This window comes from Chelonia mydas, chromosome 6 (genome assembly GCF_015237465.2).
Source record: "Chelonia mydas isolate rCheMyd1 chromosome 6, rCheMyd1.pri.v2, whole genome shotgun sequence".
Lineage (NCBI taxonomy): Eukaryota > Metazoa > Chordata > Testudines > Cheloniidae > Chelonia > Chelonia mydas.
Window position 1 is genome coordinate 47734029 of NC_051246.2, and position 16225 is coordinate 47750253.

At 39.7% G+C, this 16225-nt stretch overlaps 1 protein-coding gene and 1 long non-coding RNA gene across 2 annotated transcripts; one reads left to right on the top strand and one right to left on the bottom strand.

Moving 5' to 3' along the window:
- The first annotated feature begins 363 nt into the window (after window positions 1–363).
- On the top strand, window positions 364–10104 carry LOC114021319 (small VCP interacting protein). The gene is made up of 4 exons (XM_037899937.2): window positions 364–719; window positions 3439–3489; window positions 6463–6582; window positions 7713–10104. Exons 1-4 carry the CDS (start codon window positions 657–659, stop codon window positions 7725–7727), a joined length of 249 nt encoding a protein of 82 aa, XP_037755865.1. The 5' UTR covers window positions 364–656; the 3' UTR covers window positions 7728–10104.
- Window positions 10105–12589: 2485 nt separating this feature from the next.
- On the bottom strand, window positions 12590–13474 carry LOC122466207. Its single transcript, XR_006291556.1, has 2 exons — window positions 13349–13474; window positions 12590–13257 (listed from the first exon to the last, which is right to left on the bottom strand). It is a non-coding gene; the product is annotated as an uncharacterized LOC122466207 (long non-coding RNA).
- Window positions 13475–16225: the final 2751 nt, after the last annotated feature.

The following is a 16225-nucleotide window of genomic DNA, read 5'->3' on the forward strand; positions in this document are numbered from 1 at the left end:
TCACTACATAAGAAAGCTTCACTAAAAGTTAGATTTTAAAATGATTTAGTCAAACCAGTATAAAACCCTGTGTGAACATTCTAATTTTGGTTTAAGAGGGGCTTAGTTTGGTTCAGTTGAAATCCATTCGGAATCAGTTTAAGATAAATAGGCCCCTCTTACGCAGGAAAACGGAGGGTCCGCACAGAGATTTGCACTGCTTTGACTACAATCACTTTACAAAAACAATGCAAGTTGTACTGCAACTTTCTCACGTCGACCCCGGGCCGCCTCACGGAGCCTGGGTCTGCTTAGTACGTTTGTGAGGACGCCCGGCTGACAAGCCCCTGCCAGCTCCAGCCTGTTCAGTAACTGGCAGAGGCTTTGAGCCCCTCAGTAACAGGACAACGGTGGAACTCTGGCTCCCTCCTCCCCGCGAGCCTACAGCCAGCTTCCCTGCGGCCCCCGCCTCCCGGCTCTGCCCCACCCACCCCGCGGCGGCGGCGGCAGCAGCAGCTCCGGAGCTGCAGGTGGCGCCGTGTGCCCCGATCCCAGAACTGGGCGGGCCCTGCCGGGCTCCGCGCTCTGACTGTGCCGGGCGGGAGCGTCGCGGCTGGTCCCCGGAGCTCCGGCTGCCTGAGCCGGGAGGGCGAGCGCCAGGCGGCCCGGGGCCCGGCATGGGGCTGTGCCTACCCTGCTTGGGGGGAGCCGCCGAGGACGTGGTGGAGACGCCCGACCCGGTGAGTGCGGTGCGTACGGCCCCCGCGGGAGCCCAGCTCCTCTCCCCCGACACGCCCTGGCTGGGCCGCGGGCACCGCGCTCCCCGGCCCCGCCACACTCAAGCTGGGCAGGGGCCTCCCACTCCGGAGCAGGCCCCCAGCAGGTGCATCCTCCTTTCAGCTCCTCCTCCCGGTTTTTTTTTTTTTTTCTGGGCTAGCGGTTTGTTTTTCTGTTTTTGTCGGGTTTTGAAATTACCTCAGAGAGAGGCGACTTTCCATAATTGCAGGAGTAAAATAATGCAGCAGAGCAGAGGCGGGGTAGTTGCTGCTGCCCTTGTCCAGCCTAAGGACTGAACATCTATGTGCTGCGGTCGGTCAGCCCACCTGGGGTGCAGTGAGCCGTGAGGATTGGGGCCTCTCAGAGGCGCACCCATAACATACTCCAGTGACATACACGCAGTAAGAGATCCCGTTAAGAGACTGCGTTTTTAATATTTATTTTGGGGACAGAGGGAATTAAGCCCTCGATGTATAATTAAAGGTTAAGTATACCCTTTAATTAAAAAAAAATGCAGTATTGATCTTTCATGGATCTGCAGAAGCAGGTCCCTAGCGCTCTAGGTTTGTTTTTGTTAAGTACATTTTGCTTTAAAGGGACACTGTCAACTTGAAAATAATAATTTTGTAAGAAAATGTTCGACTTAATTTAGGTCTTTCTTGTATCTGAAAGAAGTTGATGGGCAAACAGATATTTTTCTTTCATTCCATCTTGTCTGCTTTGGGCATTTGACAGCACCTGGTATAACAGTTTCACTCTTCCCCCTGTACAGACCGGATCTTGCAAGTATTTGCACATCTGGGTAGTGTCATATGAATGTTTGCTAGTCAGTTTCTTCCTTGATTGGCAGGGAGTCAGCAAAAAGGGAGATTATAAACATCAACAGAAAACTCTTAAGAATTAAAACACAAAATCCAAACTTACTTTTAAAAATTAGTTTGTCAAATTGCGTATCATTTTAAAACATTGAAAATCCTGTTATTTATTTTATACTGTCCTTCTACCAGCTGGTATTGCAGGGTCAGTATCTCACCGCACATTGTGTAACCAGAGAATAAAAACCATAGGGTATGATCCCTTCTTCTTAGCATGTGTGCAACATGCCTCTGGAGGCACGTGACTAGGATTCATCACCGAATTTGGTCCGCTTGTTGGATTATTAGCTTCCCCAGGCTGCGTACTGATGGGGAGAGTCACGTGAATGCTGATCCATGCCCCCCTTAAGCCTGAAACCTCTATCATGAACTAAAATTAACATAATTTGGAGTTTGTCAGTCTCAGTCACAGGTGTCCTCCACTTGAAGTATCTGCAGGAGCACAAAGAGAGAGATCTGAAGGGACCATCTCTTATGAGGGAGAGGGTAATTCTGTTTTATGCCCATTTAATCCTTGGTCTCTCTGTTACACTCCTGTTTGTTATAGGCACCCTCCTACTAGAAACTTTACTAAGATGGTGAACTCATTTCACATACGCCATCACTACCATTTATTACTGATATGGGTACCAATCTTCTTAGCATAGTTCCCTGCATCCTTGTGGAAACCCACTGACTTCAGAATCAGTGGGACTCTTCATGGGTTTAGGGCCTATGCTAGCTGACCTGATTGTTGGATCAAGATCCTGGTTGGGATTTAACTGGTAAGGACATAAATCTTCTTTTCTAACTCTGGAAAACTGTGGAGCCTGGTTTTAGTGAACTTGTATTCAGTGAAAATCCATTTATAGTGATAGCTATTCTAGTTACAGTTGTTTTGTAAACGTCACTATCAGAGGTTCCATGATGTTTGTTCTTAAAATATTTATGCTTGTGATAACCTCATGAGAGGTGCCTCATTTTCATGAGGCCCTCGGGGAAACGACAGTCATACCAAGATCTCATTTTTCTTTTCTCCTCAAATGATAAGAACATCTTATGCACTGCGTCCATTTCTCTGCCATATAAAATACCTTCTTATTGTAGGTTTCATCCTAGAATGATTTTTTGTTTGTTTGTTTGTTTTTTTGCGGTAAAGATGCAAGTCACCTGAAATATGGCCTTCTAATGGATATATCTGCATAACACTATTGTTACTCAAAGACTGGAATACATTGTAGCAGCAATAACACTCTACCATCTTAACAGGTTTCAGAGTAGCTGTAGCTCACGAAAGCTTATGCTCAAATAAATTTGTTCGTCTCTAAGGTGCCACAAGTACTCCTTTTCTACCATCTTAGTAACCAAAAGCATACTGTCCTTATGTAAAAAGAAAAGGAGTGCTTGTGGCACCTTAGAGACTAACAAATTTATTTGAGCATAAGCTTTCGTGAGCTACAGCTCACTTCGTCGGATGTAGCTCATGAAAGCTTATGCTCAAATAGATTTGTTAGTCTCTAAAGGTGCCACAAGTACTCCTTTTCTTTTTGCGGATACAGACTAACACGGCTGCTACTCTGAAACCTGTCCTTATGTAGTTACTTTAATACTTAAAACAGAGAGAAGAAGCAGCTGCCGTTTGACTTAAGTTCAGAATTTGATTAAATAACTTCCATTGTTCATGTGAATGACAAGGAACGGACATGGAGTAGTCTATGCATTATATCATTTAATCTTTTTAAAAACTACTATATTTTCATTGTTAAACAATTTATTCTGCTTTCTCTACTACAATGGAACATAACTCCTTTTTTCAAATTTTCTGTAGGAAAGTAAAAGACGACAACTTGCAGAAGCTGCAGAAAAGAGGCAGATGGAGGTAACATTACATTTATTCAGAAACTTGTTATGTAGCCATTGGTTTTAAAATGGAAAATACCAGAGGTCTCTTTGCCGAAACGCAGCTGAACAGCATACGTGGACTATTGGCAAGTGGAATTTATCATTGCACTTGGCTGTCATGTTAGTAATTTGATGGGTATTTATATAATGATGTCATGGAACATTGGCGGGGATTTTGAAAGGAGCTTAAGAAAGTTAGGCACCTGACTCCCATTGAAATTCAAACAGCTATTAGGACCGTTGAAAATCCTTGCCATTATAAAATGTGAATGCAAAGCTGGAAAGTTCTTTTAAACCAAAGAAGAAATTGATTTTTGTCAGTGATATTTTTGTTTTACTTTAACCACAAACACCAAAGAGATATTTCAGTTGCATTTTTCAAAGATATTTAATTGTTTTGGCAGCATTTGCAAGTGTTGTTTTGAGACTTGCTACTTCTAAAAGCTCAACATAGCTGAATTTCTTGGCTGTTCGCTTCATTAACATGGGGGAAATGTGGGTCTCTTTCCTCATCCCAGTCAATTAAGCAGTGGCATTGACAGACTCTGGACCTGAAAAGTTGGGGACTTGGGTGTTGAAGCTGGGAGGTCTTAAATTTAGGAAAGTGGAGGTAGTATGTGCCTGAGGGCAGAAGTAATAATAGGAAGGAGGAAACACATACAGAAGCCTAAAGCAAAGGAACTGCAGCCTTATTTACACCTTACCGGACCTTTTTTTAAACACTGCATAATCTAAATTCTCTGTAGTGTCTTGTTGAATTTCAAATATGAAGTATGACGATAATGAATGTGTGTATTGTATGAACATTGTTGGTTGGTCTCTGTATAGTTTGTTGGCCTTTTGCTGATACGGGCTTCTTCGGTTTGCTACTGTTTAAAGATCATGATTCATATTTGAGTCATGGATAAAAGCACTTTCTAAATTATTATAGCAGCATTTAAAGGCCTTTTTATTAAAACTTTTTTGGTTTGCTTTGGCCTACATTTTAATTAAAAAAAAAAAAGATTTAGTATATCTACAGTGTTTTGAATCTCAAAGTACTTTCTAAATATATATCCTTGCAACAACCCTGAGTGGTAGGTAGATAAATACCATATAGGAAGATACATAGTAGATCAGGGGTGGCCAACCTGAGCCTGAGAAGGAGCCAGAATTTACCAATGTACATTTCCAAAGAGCCACATTAATTAATGCATCAGCAGTGCCTCCCACCCACCGGAAGTCCTGCTGATCAGTGCCTACCCCTCCCTCACCGCACCTCCGGATCTGTTGTTTCGTGGCGTGCAGGAGGCTCAGAGCGGGAGTGGGAGGAACGATGGCATGGCAGGCTCAGGGGAGGGGGCGGGAAGGGGTGGAGTGGGGGCAGGGCCTGTGGCAGAGCCAGGGGTTGAGCAGTGGGCACCTCCTGGCATATTGGAAAGTTGGCGCCTGTAGCTCCAGCCCCGGAGTCGGTGACTATACAAGGAGCTGCATATTAACTTCTGAAGAGCCGCATGTGGCTCTGGAGCCACAGGTTGGCCACCACTATAGTAGATGGTGGAAACAAACAAAAACTAAAGCTCCTATTCTGCAAACATGTATCTTGACATACGAGTAGTCTATTGATTTGTGAGTATGAGTGAGTTTAAATGACTAGAGACTAAGTGCATAAATCAGTGAGTTGGTGTCCAAATTGGAATTAGAACTAAGGCTTCCAGCCGTGTGTTCAGACCATGCTGCAGCTAGTGTCATTCTGTTTCTGTGCAAATAATATGCTAATCTAATATACTGTTCAGATCACCCTACTTCATCTTTACTTCATATTTTATATTGCATTGACAGCTTAATGCCTCTCTTCACATTCTTACTCCATCTGCAGTCTTACTTTGTCACAACTCTGCTTTGACTGTTAGCACAAATCCAAGGTGGTGGTGACTGATAACAATCTGTTCCTCTTTCCTCTCAGCATAGATTTAACCTCATTTTTTCTGTTGCTCACATGTAGTGTTATAGCTCTAAATTATAAGCTAGAAGTGCATTAAAAATTCTGTTAAGTTCAGATCTCAAAATAAGTAAGAGGAAAAAGAAGCTATTGTATACAGCCTTGGTATTCATGTTTTAGAACCGTATATCGCTCTAATTTAGGTACTTATATAGCCCTATCACCACAGTATCTTAGTGCCTCAATCTTTTTATGTATATATCCTCACAACACCTCTATGACATAGGGGAAAGTACTATTAACCCTATTTTACAGATGGACAATTGAGGCACAAATAATGACTTGCCCAGGGTCACAGAGGATATTTGTGGTAGAGGAATTGAACCTTGGTTTCATACATCCTAAGCGGGGCCCCTAAGTAGGGTGCAAATAAGGACTGTAGACGTGGGAACTACATTCTGTCATCTCCCCTCATGCACTTATTGTAAATTGTAATGAGACCTCTTGGCTAATATCTCTGTTAGCCATAGGATGCCCTGTACTTGCAGAAATCTATGTGGTAAGAGAAGGTGGGGCAGTAATGCCATATAAAATAACAGTTTGGGTTCTTGGATGCAGCTGACTGCCTGAACCATCCTTTCTAAATTAAAATTCAGTTGGTGAGGGCAAGAATATGGAGGTCATACCAATTGGAAAAACTATAGGATCAAAGTGCATGGGAGTTCTTGGAGGGGAGGGGGAAACGTTTAATTTTACAATTTGAATACAAACCACGTGCATTTACTCATTAAATTATGCCCATCTGGATGTACAAATAAAAATGAAAGAATACCCCATTGCCATCACTGACAAATACTGTGCAATGTTAAAAAGCACCTTAAAAAGTTATGCTGCTGTGTTACATACTAGTATTAATTAGTGTTTCAATATTGCTTCCAAATAGAAGCCCACAAAATATAGTTGTCAAGATTTTATTTCTTTGAAAAGAAATTGGACTGCAGTATTTTATCCAATCTTATTTCCCTAAAGGCCACCTCTCGGGGTGTTAAGAACCCATATTCTGTGGAGCAAAAGAAAAAGAAACAGGAGGAAATGGAGAAACAAATTGCATCTTCAAGCTCTGGAGGAGGAGGAGGAGGCGGGCTTAGAGTAAGTTTTAAGATTCACTTTGTTAAATCCTTTTTAAAATGTTTGGTTTTAGATTTCAATAGCTTTATTAGTAAGTTCAGTTTTGTCTATATACATCTATTAAAGAACTATACAAAACAAAGTAAGCACAAATAGAAAGCAAAAGTAAACTTAACATGTCCCATGTTTCATTCCAGATCCTTCTTATCCACTTGCATTCTCAGCAGTTATTGACAGTATCACCCTGCTCCCAGTCACAAAAGCCAATCATCTGAGTCCTATTTAATTTCTTCTTCCTTGACCCTCATATCTAGGTTGTATACAAATTTTATCAGGGCTTCAATTCCTGTCAAGTTTCTAAGATGCAACCTTTCCTTTTTATTCCCACAGCAAAATCTTGTTCAGACTCTTTATCTCACATTGACTGTTGCAGCTGCCTCTTCTTAAGATTTCTCCAGTACCCATTTGACCCTTCCCTCGAATCCATTCAAAATGCAGCTTCTAAGATCATTCATCTTCCTTCGTATTGTCTTACTATATACCCCTACCCCCTTTGAATTCTTCCACTAGGTCTCCCTTTTGTACCACAAAGCGCAAGCTACTTTTCCTAACCTTCAAGGCTTTTCACAGCTCTCTCCTTCCCCACTTATCCACTCCTGTCTCTTACTGCATTGCTCCCATCTCTCTGCTCCACCATTAATGGTAATATTGACTTCCCATTTATCAGCTTTTCCCACAGTCATATTCACACCTTATTCCAGGCTGCTCCCTGCACATGGAACACCCTTACTTACCGTACTTGTAAGATGGCAACCTTCAAAAACCATGTTTTTTTCCTCTGTGTTTATAAGAAATTAGCCAATTAATAATAAACAGGCAAGGGGGCAGTTATGTATATTTGTGCATCTGTTTTTTTTCCTCTACACTTTATATATGCTTATTTCCCTCTCCCTTGCCTTTTTAATAAGTTACTGCTTTCCTTTTAGATGACAGGGGCTGGGATAGTATCTTTTTGGGACAGGGATAGTATCTAGAAAGTTGTGCATCCTCTTGTTGCACATCAAAAGTATTGGTGGATTTGAATGAAATACGTGGATTGTAATGAATCACTGAGTTTACTGCATACATACAGCTTTGTTTTATTTTTCTAGTGGCAGGTTGGATAAATAAGTGTGGCATTTGAAAAGAAGAGGATCAAATACTGCCAATAACTTGCCAGTTTCTGCAGCTGAGTGGCACTTATTCATTGTGTGGCTTTTGCTGTTTGTATATGAAGATTCAACAGTACTTTGCCATTGCAGTACGACAGAGGATAGAGGTGTATGCTAAGAATATTTTTCAACCAAGAATCTCAGAATGGAAAACAAAGGTGGCCAAAACTTGTCATTCTTTTTAAATGTCTCATGCTTCAACTTTTGGGTGGGGTGGACAGCGGGAGATGCACAGTTATTTGGGAACGAACTTAGTATTTAATGGTGATAGAGTGAATGTATTTTATTTCTGCTCTTGAAACTAACTTATGCACAGCTTGGGTAACTTTTAGTGTGTGGGAGTTTTTCTTTTTGTTTTAGCGTTTATTTAAAGTTTTGTAATGAACTTTGTCTGCCTCTTTGTTAAAAAAAAAAAGTTATCTTCTCTAGATGCTTATAGTTAAATACATGTGCTGCTGTCCACCTCTTCTGTACTACTTATTGGTTAGTCACCTGTGAATTTAGTGCCTTTAAAAGGCTTTTGGAAATGCTTGGCTTCTGCAAATTGAAATTTTGTGAAATGTGCTATAAAAAAATCACTTTGAATTATAAATCACTTTACATGCTTTTACTGAGGTAAATATTTTATGTGATCTTATGCCTGTTCTCTTTTCATTGATTCACCGATTATGGATTTCTTTTGAGTACATAATTGTATTATATGTACTGGAAGTTAATGCTATTAGCTAAACATTGTTGGCTATGTTGTTCTTTTTTGCACCACAAGGGGGTGGTGGTGTACTTCTGGAAATATTAAAAAATAGAAAAGGAAAAGACCTATTAAGTCATCTCTTGGATAGTTTATTTCCTAAAAGCTTCTGTACTACCTGGGTGGCTTAACTATATATAGTACAATAATATTTTCCAAGTGCTAGAAACACTTTTACTGCTCTTTTGTATCAAGGAATGTCTGTAATCCTTTTCCCAAATGTGAAACTGCTTTTGATTATTTACAGCTAACTAAACTGGTGTATTATGAACTGATTCCAAAACTAGAAGTGACCTCAGAACACTACTGAGTAGATGAGGGAATTTAGAAATGATCCTGTTGCAGTAAAAATACAACTTTTATTTTCCCTGGAGGGCACTGTTTGGCCTATTTGTGTCCTAGTGACTCCATTTTTGACCCAGGTTAGACCGTGGAAGTGTTACTTGGATTAAATACACTATCAAGTCCACTTTCTTGAAAGAACTAGCTTACTGGCTTCTGCCTTCATAATAGCGAAGGAATTCTTAACAAGAGTATACTACTGTTAGTTTACTGACAAAAGCAGTGGCCTTCATAGAAGATAGTGATACCTCACATTTACTTTGAGTGTGGGCATTTGCCCTATTCAGTGTTATATTCCTGTTTTACTGAATTAAACTACAATGGAAGACTGTTATAAAATACAGTGTGTGTAATGTACAATGCAACTTTCTGTCCAGGATTTCTAGTAGAGTGTCACATCCTACAGTGTGACTATGCCAAGACAATTTGTTATGTCATTAAAGTGTCACTTTAATGGTTGTGGAGTTTTGCAGGGGGTTGGGTTGTGGGTTTGGGGTTTTTTTGCGGGGGGGGAGGGATGGCGGAGTTTGTTGATCAGGAATTTGTGTTATTTGGAGTTAACCTCTGCATTCATGCTCTTACACTGCATTGTAGCTCAATAGTCAGCCAGGAGACAAATGTAAATAAGTGTTGTGCTCTTAAGTGTGACACGATTCTGCCTGCCAGTTTTTAACTGCTCAGTAACTCAACTTTGATTTATTTAAATGACTACCATATTTAAGTTTTAATAATCCAGTCTTGCGAGAGTCAGAGTTCTTTCAGGTATATCGACATTAAAAACATTCAAAAGTATTTGGCATTTTAGAGGATTAGGTTCATAGTTGTGGTTTGTTTTTCGTATCTTAGGGTAGAGAAGAAAGTCTAAAATCTATTGAGCTAGATGAACTGCTCAAAAAAGTGATATGGAAATCTGTTTACCCACTTGCATCAGTGGTTTCAGAAAGTACAGGAGATCTTGTCAATGGAAAAACAAAACATGGATTACAACACTGAGTGCACTTCAAGTAGAGAAATCCCAGAATAATTTTTTAGCCCCCACATTCCACAAACTCCTCCCTTTCTGGTTTGCATCAGCATAAAAAGTTAATGGAGTGATCTGTACTTGTTTTTAGTGAAGAATAATAGAGACTCTACAACTGTATCTCAATTTACTGTATTTAGAAAATAAATGGACAAAGTACTGGACTGCCCTATCTGAAAAGAATGTAAAATTAAAGGATGATACATTTGTTGATTGCAAAATGCGTGATTTAATCTGTATCCTGTCTTCTGTACAGACCCTAGGAAGAACAAAAAGCAGAGTTCTAAACAATGCCTCACGGAAGTCTGTGGTAATTTTGCCATTGAGTTCAAGGGATCCAGAATCTATCCCCTTAATTTTTAATCATTTACATGCTCTCTGAAATGGTGTCCTTATGCCAAAGTATATGCTGCTTATGGAAGCTGACAATTCTACACTTGAGTGTGGAACACTTTGGGTCTTTATTATTGTAACTGTGAATTTTTTCCCTTCAGTGATAAATGTACTTTTTTCTATCTTTCTCCCCATCCATTTATAAAGTTAAAATCTTCCCTGTATAAATTTAAGCCCTGATGCTGCAATTTGATCTATGCAGGGAGACCTTTATACCTGTGTAGAGTTCTACTGGCTTCAGTCATACTCTGGATCTAGGGGTCCATTGGTGCAAATCCACTTGCAGCATGAAGGCCTTAAAGGTTCAGCATCGTGTTTAGGAGTGTTTGCATGCTTCAGCGTATGTATCTTTTAAGTATGTGCATATATTTTTGTATATGTCATGTAACCAATAATTGATGTAAGTTTTCCTACACACACTTTTAGTCTATTAATAGTTGATTCTCCCCATTCTTGCACTAAATGGAACTGGGTCAAGAAATAAGTAGTTTTTGAAGAACCCAGGACACTATTTGTATGGGGTCATCACCCTGATAAGACAACACCGTATGTCTGAAATCCAACTACAACATGTCTTGTTGAAATGAAAGGGATTTTTGCGAAACAAAATCCTAATTAAAGGTGTGACAAACAGATTTTATGTAGGATTACAGATTTTGCAGTTGGAAAGACTGCAGGATGAGGGTCTTAAATGGGAATGATATTCCTCCATTTGCTGTCTTTTTTTCTAGATCTGCCATTTTTAGTGAATATACTGTAAGTCTGAAGTGGTGGTAGAGAATGATAACAAAGGAAAATTGGACCAGCCCATATCTACAGCCACTGTACTAATAATGTAAAAATAAGTAGTCTTAAACTAGATTGACATAAAATGGTCATTTCTGCAGAAAGCTTTTAGAATTTGTCTAATGCAGAAAAGTTTTAATAGATCCTTAATAGCATCTGCTGTAGTTAATGTTCCTTTAGAATGCACAATTTGTATGAATCCAGAAACCATTGAAACTACAATTTAAAACATGTATATTTATCACAATCCACTGGTACATTTAAACATAAGCCACAAAGTTAACAATATTGTATTTTTTAAAGGCTAGAAAGGAGGAAATATAACTACTACTTCACTCTGTCATGCTGTACAATGTTCTGCCACTCTCTAGCCTGAAACACTCTGCTGCTGAAGTCTCAATTTTTTCCAAATTTAAGGCTTTCACCCTATATGCCCAGTCAAATTCCAAATAGTTTAAGTAGTGGGGCTTCTCCCTACCACTGTTAGTTTCCTGGAGTAAGGAGAGGCAGGTCCTTCCCCCAAAACAGTTGATACCCCCCCACCCCCGGCCATGAAAAGCACTAGGCCAGCCATACTCTGCTTTTGTGATTAACAAGACTCTGACAGGGGCGAAACATGTCTGTATCAAACTGTAAACTCTGTTTTGTATTGCAGGCTGAACACACTTCTAGCCTTCTCCAAGGCAAGTATATTGAATTGCATTCTAGCTAGCTTCTCTGAGCTGAGCTTTCAGTCAGGTGTCAAGTCCCTTTCCTGAGCCTGGCAGGAAAATGGCATTTTAGGGCCATCAATTTCAGTAATCTCTCAACTGCTGTCCTCTGGCACTGGAACAATATTTTTTTTTTTTCCTAACAAGGGGCCTACAGAGGTCAAGAAGAAAGTTTTCCAGCTAAACAAATGGCATGGCTTCTCTGAACAGGGGCAGTGACCATCACCACATCCAAGGCAGACTAGCTGGAAAGGTAGGAGGGACTCTACCAAACCTCTGACTCAGCAGGGGTGAGATCAGGTGTCAGGACTTCTGTTTTGCAAAGATTTGTAATGGATTATTCTTTAAATATAAGTAACTGGTCAAGAATTCCTTTCCTAACTCTGTACTTTATGCCCTTCAGGGACAACATGGCAGGGAAGTAATCTAGGAGCTCAGAGAGCCAGCCTATATCCTAAGTGGGACTCTAAGAAAGCATCTATAAAGTGATAGGAGAGAGGATGGGCCCTGGGAGGTCCAAAGCACTGGTTTCAGGGTCTAAGGTGATGGGACTGCAGGGTCCCACATCTCAAAGAAGGGCATCACCCATGAAGTCTGACCCTAGAACTGTGCTTTGTGGGGATTGAGATAAGGAACCAACTTTTGCTTCTTTACAGCCTCAGATTTGTTTAGGTTCTCTACATTGAAATGGACTTTTCACCAAAAGCCACAAGCTTGAAGACTGCTATAAAATGCATTGTTTTGTCAGGGTCAGTGTGCAACCAACCTTAACCCAGAAGATCACGAAGCTTATTTGTTCCCCCACACCCTCCAAAAAAAAAAAAAAAAGTAATTTAAAGGGACATCCAAGACGACTTAAGAAAATTTTAATAAGAAAAATCTGTCAGCCTGCAGTTCTGATGGTCTTTTGGCAAATGTTACAGCCACAAGGGAAGAAATAGTCAGTGAAAGATCCAAGAGAAAGCTGGTCCTAAGAGGCTCAATAAAAGCCTCCATAAGCCTTGTGGAAACTAAAAGTTTCTATACCATGAATTTACAAGTTATGATTTTACATATACATACACAGATGTTATATATGTCCATGAAACCTTTAAAATACTGTTCTCTACAGGATGACATGACTGCCATCCAAACTGCAATGCAAGCCTGAGCCTCCTTGAACAGAAACACAAAAGGTAGACCTTGGAGTCAAGTATCCCAATAAAATACCAAATCAGCTAGATTGGTAACAGGACAAAAGACAAGTCAATCTTATTAGGTTCCCCAAATTCTTAAATTACTTCCACTGAGACTGTCAGAGCAAAACCCTTTGAATAATGCAGCCCCATGCAACTGGATCCTTTTCTGATGGATATGAATATTCCTTCTTTGTCAGCGACCAAGCAGAGAATTCTCCATGAAGATGAGTCCATGTCCTGACATTATTTCTCTCTGAAGTCTGGAACCCCAATCACTTTCGCCATCTCTTATGCACAGTGAGCATAACTATCAGAAAATCCACATAAAGAAAAAGATAATGACAAATTTATTTGTAGACAAATATTTTAAAATACATTATCCAAATAAAAACCAATACCAGGATAAAAATTGGATTCACATCTGCACAGGCCTGCAGAAAAGAAAAGAACTGAGAGGCACTTGGAGGGTTTTTACTTCCCTTCCTCAATTGGTTGGGAACATCACCATCTTGTATGGAAGAGCTGCAGAGGCAAAACCAAGAATATATTTTGTTTTTAAAATGAATACTTTTAATATATCACTTCATTTTAACAAATAGTGGATATTTCATAAGATTAATGAAAATCTAGTAATAGGAGACCTCAGCTATTCCCAGTTGAAGTTTTTCTGAGAAATAGGGCCAAACTTTAAAAAAAAATTATATTTAACAAATTAGCTGAGTGAGAATTAGCAAGATTCTGCCATGGAAACTAGTACACTTGTAGCTAAAATGATGTTATTGAGGAGGATGAATTACAGTCCTTCTTTCGATGGCCAGTTACATGCTAATATATTTGGAGATGAAATGATAAATTTCTTTGTTAACAGCTTCTCTCTGAATTCGTTACTTATGGGCTAATGCTGCCCCCCCCCCCCACCTGTGGAATTTGGAGGCAGTCCAGTGTTGTTACTGGAGCCTCCAGGACTAAGCTCTGCCCTTCAGTTTAGGTCACCAAAAAGAGTAGAAACTCTCCAGCAACCAATTATTAGCATTAAGACAACTAGACAAAAGACAATATTTGTCCATCTGCCTTTAGAGAACATTTTCAGTTTGGGTTAATTTGGAGAGAGAGACTGTTAAACAGAAAGAAAATCAGGTAATAAGTTTTATTCTGTTGCACAGCTTCTTAGAATATCATAGAATATCAGGGTTGGAAGGGACCTCAGGAGGTCATCTAGTCCAACCCCCTGCTCAAAGCAGGGCCGATTCCCAATTAAATCATCCCAGCCAGGGCTTTTTCTCTCTTCATTCGTTACTCAGGGGAAGTAGCAAGCAGTGAATCCCCAAAGGAAGGAAGGAAAGGATAAGCAGAGTTTTATTATTATAGTAGAATAGGCAGGACTGGACATTCCCCTCAGATAAAACAAGAGCTTTGTAAACCCAATGATTTCTCCATGAATAGAGATTTTAGTTTCTTCCAGATTTCCTTTTCACTCCCTCCCCCCCTTGACCCTGTTAGAATGTAGGAGTACTTGTCTACCTAATTCCCCAACAGTCCTCTTAGTCTTTAGGGCTCTTATCTTCCTAATTTCCATTAGATTTAGCCTCTTGGGCTAAGGTTAACAAGTTTCATCCTTAAATGTGTAGGATTTCTCCAGTTGCGACCAGCAGCACACACAATGGAGTCATAATAGTTACACCACAAGCTTGATCTTGGATTGGCTCCATTTTTGTTAGTGGAGATTCAGAAGCGGAGTTAAAGGCTTGGCATCCATAATCTAACTGGTCTTAATAATGCCCTGACAGCATCTGGGGTACAGATAAGAACACATTGTTCCCAGCAATACTTTTAAGCAGATTCCTCCCGTCTTTGCATTTAGTCTTGATATCTGATCCTCCCAAGTTAGTGATTCAACATCATTCAAAATTTTACATTCTTAGAAGTTCTGTATGTCTCTACACAGAAAAAAAATACATTCCATTCTTCCCCAATCTGCCTTTTGTGAAGATCATTCCCTTTGTATTAACAAGTGAGATCTTAAATCCCCAAGTGCCTCATTGCTTCTCTCCACAGCTATCTAGTCTTCTATGATTGACCCTATAGCACAGTCCCCAAATAGAGTAATACCTACTCCTGCCCATATACTCTGGAGGAGATCATTCATTAGAATGTTAAACAAGGTGGGTAGCTAACAGTCCCTCTGTAGAGTGCCATTAGTAAGTTTATAAATATTCAACAAAGCCATCCGCACTTTGACTTGTGTGATTCTATCACTTAAGAAGTCTCATTCACCAGAACATTCTTCCTCTTATTCTAATTGTGGCTTCATATAGCCTTCATTCTATAGCATGTCATGCACTTTTTCAATGTCCAAGACGACAGCTATCAAACTCTGTTCCTCATGGATTTTGTATGTATGATTAGAAACAGAAAATGTGATCAACTGTGCATCTTCCTTTCCTGGTGCCACTTTATGCACTTTATTTTTTAAGTATGCTACTAATCTTTATCACTTCATAAATTTTGCCCACAAGTGATGCAGGCAATAGATCTATGTGCATCAGGTCTCATGTGTAATTTGCTAGGTTTCCTATCATATTAACCACTGCTTGATTCCATTCTGCTGATCGTATTCCTTTTCCCCATATTTTTTAATTGAAATTTAATCTCAAACTCCCTTTCAGCAGGTACTTAAGCATTGCATATGCTCTCTTTACCTGGGGCTATATTTTTACTTTTATCTATAGCTTTTGAGTTCCAGTATGCTGAAGTTTTTAATTCAGTATTTCATCCTTATATGCTACCCAGCCATGTAAGAGCTCACAGCTTTCTTCAAACATTCATTTTTGTTCACTAAACTATTTATATCACTGCTAATTTTGGAATTCTTTTGCCAGAACATTTGCTTTCCTAAATTAGAACCTTCAACTTTATCATTTTCTATAAGACCAGGTATAAATGTTTATCCCATTCACTTTTAATGTGTTTATAAATAAATATATATCTGAAACCTTGGAATCAGTTCATTTTCCCACAGTACTTTCTCAAAGTCTCTCTGCCTTTTTAATTTTGTGCCACTGCTTTACATCCTTTTAGTTCATTAGGTCTTTGACATTCATTGTCCTTTTTGCTTGTTTGTATGCCTTACTTCTATATTTAATCGCTGCTTTACAACCTTCATTCCACCAGGGAACTGGATTTTTGAGTTGGTGGCAATTAAACATCTTACATATAGCTATGTTGGTGGCTGCTATGTCTCCTTTTATTATATCATGAATTTCCTCTACGTTACA

Excerpts from the sequence above, each read along its gene's own strand:
- LOC114021319 (XM_037899937.2), top strand. The coding sequence starts at position 657 with ATGGGGCTGTGCCTACCCTGCTTGGGGGGAGCCGCCGAGGACGTGGTG. Across the intron at positions 720-3,438 it reads TGGTGGAGACGCCCGACCCG|GAAAGTAAAAGACGACAACT; the intron begins GTGAGTGCGGTG and ends AATTTTCTGTAG. Across the intron at positions 3,490-6,462 it reads CAGAAAAGAGGCAGATGGAG|GCCACCTCTCGGGGTGTTAA; the intron begins GTAACATTACAT and ends ATTTCCCTAAAG.